Below are 5,191 nucleotides of genomic sequence, written 5' to 3'. Positions count from 1 at the left end.
CCTGCGGCCCCCCAAGGAAAGGCGAGCGCTGCACCCACTGCATCCTGGGTTTATTTACACTGCAACCTCTGTGCAGGCGGGTGGGGAGGGGGGCGGGCAGCCCCCCCTGGGCCGGGTGGAAGGGAAAGGCAGGCAGCGAGGCGAGGGGACACCCGCAGCGTGGGGACAAGAGCAGGGAGGGGGCCCGGCTCCCCCAGCACTACAAACACAAGCCCCCCGGGGAGGACAGACCCAGCGAGCCCTGGCTGCCAGGGGCAGGGGGAAGAGGCAAGGGTCACTTTTAGCAGCAAAGGCCTTGTTTCCCTCCAGGGTGGCAGAGGGGATAGTGGCATGGGATGGAGCCGGACTAGTGTTCACCAAGTTAAACAAAAAAAAGGCAGAGGAGGAAGCGAAGAAACATGGAGAACAGCTCCACTCCTGTCCTCCAGAGCTCGGAGTTAAACCAGGGGGTTGGGATGCGATGCCTCCTTCCCTCCTCTGGGCAGAGCAGCAGCTCCAGGCACAGCTTCTCCTGCCTGCCCAGCACCGGGCACAGCCCCAGAGCCCCCAGCGTGCCCCCGGGCTTCTGCGCCCTCGCTGTCCTTCCACCGCGAGGTGAGAGCCATTCAGGTGGCAGGTTGATGGCATGGCTGACGGTCCATGTGGGCAGCAGCTTCCTCGGCGCTCTGCCAGGCACAGTTGGGATGGATGCCGAGGCGGCCGAGCTCTGCGCTCCAGCCCCCGGCGCAGTCCGGCTCCCGCCTCCCTTATAGGAAACCCTCCTTCCGGAACTGCTCCTTCAGGATGTCTCTGTACTGGTCAAAGCCACCCTCGATGCGGGTCACGGTGGCGTTCTCGCACACCCACAGCTCCTGGCACACCAGGCGGATGAAGCGCTCGTCGTGGGACACCAGAATGACACCACCCTGCAACACACCAGGGGGAAAATGGGAACTGAGAGGAGCACAGCCCAGGGCCCCCCACCAGGGTCACGCCTGGACCTAAGTCTTTGCATTTCCACCCGCTGCAGGGAAAATGCCGTGGTACTGCACTGGGGGGGACCTAACCCCAGCATCTCCTTCTTCAGGGGGACACACAGATGACATAGGGGGACACGCAGATGACATATGGAGGTGGCACGGGCAGTGTAATGTATTTAGCCTCCCCCCTCGGAGGGCAAGCGCGGGGTTTGTCGCTGGCTCTCCAGATCTCTGCCAGCTGCCGGGATGGCGATTGCAGGTGGAGGTGATGACAGTCAAAGGGTGGCTGGACAAGGCCCCAGGCAACCTCAATTCTGCTTTTCTTTCACAGGAAAACTGCCCCTTACCCGGAATTTATTCAGTGCCTTTGCGAGCGCCTCGATGGTCTCCATGTCCAGGTGATTTGTCGGCTCATCCAGGATGTAGAAGTTTGGGCTCGAAGAGAAGACAGCTCTGAGCACGCGCTGGAGCAGACCCCAGGGTCTGGGTCTGCGCCCATCGCACTGCAGCCACCTCCCCCCCAGCTGCTGCTTTTGTCACCTACAGCCACAGCCACCTGAATGGGCCTGGCCCCAAGATCGGCATTGCCCAGCTCCAGGGACACCTCTTATCCCCGCGAGCCCAAAGCACCAGGAGAAAGCCACCTGCCTCCTGCCACAGTCCCCCCAGGGTGACAACCCTCCTCCCCATTGAAGTCCCAAGGATGAGGCCATGGCAGAGCTCTGGGAAGTCCCTGGCTGCCCGCCCTCCTCCCGGTGAAGCAGGCTCCAGGGATGGAGCCATCAAAAATTAACAGCATCTGGGAGACAATTACCAGGACATTGTCATCTGCGCAAAGGCCACGCGACTCTTCTGGCCTCCGGACAGGCTGGCCACGGGCCGCACGGCCAGCTCCCCCGACACGCCGTAGCTCCCCAGCTGGTGCCGGTACTCCTCCTCCGTCTTCCCTGCAGGAGCGTGTCACAACACAGCGATGGCACACATGGCGTGACACAGGGTCCCCGGTGCCGTGAGCTTGGTGGGTGCCGCAGCTGGGCAGCCCGTGGCCGCATGGCGTTTTTTTTCAGGAGGGGGGGATGGGAATTCAGCAGCCGCTTCCCTGCAATTCCCCCCCCAAGCAGGGGAAAACCTGTCTGACACCATCGGGACAGGGGCTGCAGGGCAGGTGACTGATTCCAGGTGACGCTGCCCCCAATTCCCTGTCACTGCATCATGTAATGTTAAGTGGAGAAGGGAGCCGGAGGTTTTGGCAGCTGGGAAAGCAGGGGCTGGTGCTTGTTCTGGGCCCAGCAGGAACGGGGGTGTCATCTGTCCCAAAACCCAGCCATGGGGGAGCCGCAGCCTGGGGTCTGCAGACTGCCGGCTGCCCCGGCACAACCAGCTCAGCCTCCCATGGCTGGTGTCCTGAACTTGTGCTGGATGTGGGGGCTAGCCCACAGCAGGTGGTGTCCCGTCAGCACCGATGTGACAGAGCCTCTGCCCAGGGCATGGAACACACCAGCACTGCTCCGCGCCTGGCACAGGAGACCGCAGCGGCCCATGTCTCCTGGGATCTCCAAAACTCACCTGGGAACTTTTTTGCCAGCAGCTCCACAGCGCTGATGTTCAAGTCCAGTTGATCCACGTGGTGCTGGCTGAAATAACCGATCTTGAGGTTTCTGCAGAATGAGAACAGAGACTGGGAGCTGGTATCGGCCCAGCAACCATAGCGCTCACAGCTGCAGCTACAGGGATGGGGACACATGCGTGGGTGCACAGGACCCACCCCCGTCACTCGGGCAGCCATCGCTCCAGCCCAGAAGCCCTCCAGCTGCACCATTCCTCCCGTCCCCCAGCCCTTCCTACCAGGTACCTGTGAGCGTGTCTGATCCCTCTGACTGGTGCCAGCTCCCCCAGTAAGATCTTTAGCATGGTCGACTTGCCAGCTCCGTTTTCCCCAACCTAGAGAAGGAGCAGCAGCACTGGTGAAACCCATGAAGGTACTTGGGAGAGGGGGGGCAGTGATCAGGGAATTTCAGCTCACTGGGATGATCACACAGTGGAGGGGGGCAGGATGAGAGTCTAACCAGTGTCTCCAGTTACCTGGAAGCTGCATTTCTATCTCTGAGGAGCAGCACAGGCAGCTAGCTGTGCTAGATGTTCCCTCCCCAACCCTCCAGCCTAAGGATCACCTGGCCCCAGCCTTATTTGCAAGCAAACAGCATTTCTCTGCTTCCCCATCTGATGCAGCAGGAGCCCCCACTCCATGCTGCTGTCACCAGCTGACTAACAGGGAGTTAGAGAGAAAACGGACCCAGTCGCTGGTGTCCTGCGCCCAGTGAAAGGATGCCCAGTGAAAGGATGAAGGGCAACAGGCACAAGGTGCAAATTCTAACTGATATTAGGAAAAATATTCCTCAAAATGAGGATGATCAAACGCTGCAATGGACCCAAAGGAATAGGAGAGATATTCTTTCCTGGAAATATCTAAAATTCAACCAGATGAGGACCTGAGCAACCTGACCTAACACCAAAGCTGGCCCTGCTTCGAGCAGGGACCTCCCAGGGTCCCTGGCAGCCACTGTTACTCTGCAATCCCACGTACCACGCAGATGCGGGACTCCAGGTCAGCGGAGACAGAGAGGGAACGGAAGATGTAGTGACTTGGGTCGTAATAGAAGTCTACTTCATCTAGCTGCAGGATCGGCGGGGAGAACTTCTCAAAGCCATCAGGGAACCTGGAAAGGCAGGAAGAGGTGAGAGATCGCCAGGAACTTCAGAGACCCTGCTCCCAGCCCCTGGGACAACTGCTGCAACCCCCCGCAGGTGGCAAGGGGGCCTCTCTGCCCTGCAGGACCTCTGGGAAGGATGGTCACAAGAAGGGGACACAGATCTGCAGCCTTGGCCCCAGGAGGGAACCCAGCCTAAACGTGGGGGCCTGTCTGGGCTCCCTGCCAGAAACTCAGATGGCCCAGAGGAAGGGGTGGTTGTCCCCAGTGGGACAGGACCCAGGAGGAGCTCACATTGGAGAGGGAGCCAAGCACCCTCCAAGCAAGGCTCAGGGACACTTACTTCATGATCACCTCAGACTCCTTGTCCACAGGTTTCAGCTCCGGCCTGAAAGAAGAGGAGACAGGTAACCGAGACGCCTCACACTGGGGTCTGTTCCCATAGAAGCCCAGATAAGAGTCTCCAGCTCTGCGACCCCTCATTCTAACCAAAGCCTCTGGACAAGAGATAGAGCATCCAAACCCCAAATATCATCCAAGTGCCCTGTTTCTTCCCATGAGCACTGTCCCCTCCCCACCTCCAGAGAGGAGCAGGACAGGCACTCACAGCTTCTCCAGCAGCTTGAGCTTGCTCTGCACTTGGGACGCCCGGTTGGCATTGTAGCGAAAGCGGTCAATGAAAACCTACAAGAGAGAAAAGCATCAGAGAGCCCCAGGTCCCCTTCAGCCCCGGACACTCCACTCTGCTGCCAAACCTCCTCCAGCAACAGAGCCACACCGCTGTGACTAGAAGTATGGAGAAAGGGACAAGGCTGGGAGAAGAGTGCCCCAGCAGTACTGGCTCCTCCCAGTACCTGGATGTGCTCGCGGTACTGCTGCTGGGCTTCGTACTCCCGCTGCTGGTTCTTCAGCCGCTCCTCCTTGATCTTCATGAAGTTCTCAAAGTCCCCGCGGTACGTGTCCAGCCGCTGTGAGTGCAGGTGGATGATGTCCGTGGCCACCGCGTTCAGGAAGTTCCTGTCGTGGGACACCACCAGGATGGTCGACTGCCAGGTCTGGAGGAGACAGCGAGAGGCAGAGCATCGTCACACCGCAGCGCAGGGCTTGGTCCCACCACCCAGTGAGGTGACACACCAGCCTGGACTCCATCCCTCACGCTCATTGCCCCCCCCCCCTCCCTGCAGGTAGGTCTCAAGCCACAGAATGGCCCTCACGTCCAGCATGTTCGTTGGCTCTGCAGGGAGGTAAAGAGGCGCTGAGGTCAGCAGGGATGAGGATGGCTGGATTACACTTTTTTACACAGTGAAGGCAAGTGATTATCGTGGAGGAAGAGACCTTGTGTGGGGACCTGCCTGCATAGCCCTGGGGACTCACATGTGGGGTGTGCTGGGGGGGGCACAGGGGTTGAGGCTCCCCCTATTCCACACAGGCACCTGGACCCCCCTGCTTGGCAGCAGCATCTCACCCAGACGCCCCCCAAGGTGGGCACCTCCCCAGGGGCGCAGCCCAGCCCCAGGGTCCCCC

At 60.1% G+C, this 5,191-nt stretch overlaps 1 protein-coding gene across 1 annotated transcript; it reads right to left on the bottom strand.

Moving 5' to 3' along the window:
- Positions 1-746: 746 nt before the first annotated feature.
- Positions 747-4,901, bottom strand: ABCF3 (ATP-binding cassette, sub-family F (GCN20), member 3; the record flags this gene model as incomplete). The annotated part of the gene is made up of 10 exons (XM_010085702.1): positions 747-905; positions 1,307-1,394; positions 1,774-1,906; positions 2,526-2,617; positions 2,812-2,900; positions 3,544-3,676; positions 4,011-4,055; positions 4,275-4,351; positions 4,522-4,729; positions 4,853-4,901. Coding segments are annotated over 10 exons (1,073 nt in total), but the record flags the coding sequence as incomplete, so codon positions are not given.
- Positions 4,902-5,191: the final 290 nt, after the last annotated feature.

Source organism: Pterocles gutturalis, unplaced genomic scaffold (genome assembly GCF_000699245.1).
Source record: "Pterocles gutturalis isolate BGI_N339 unplaced genomic scaffold, ASM69924v1 scaffold20025, whole genome shotgun sequence".
NCBI classification, from domain to species: domain Eukaryota; kingdom Metazoa; phylum Chordata; class Aves; order Pterocliformes; family Pteroclidae; genus Pterocles; species Pterocles gutturalis.
Note: the sequence above shows the minus strand (reverse complement) of the source record. Positions and strands in the feature narration are given on the sequence as shown.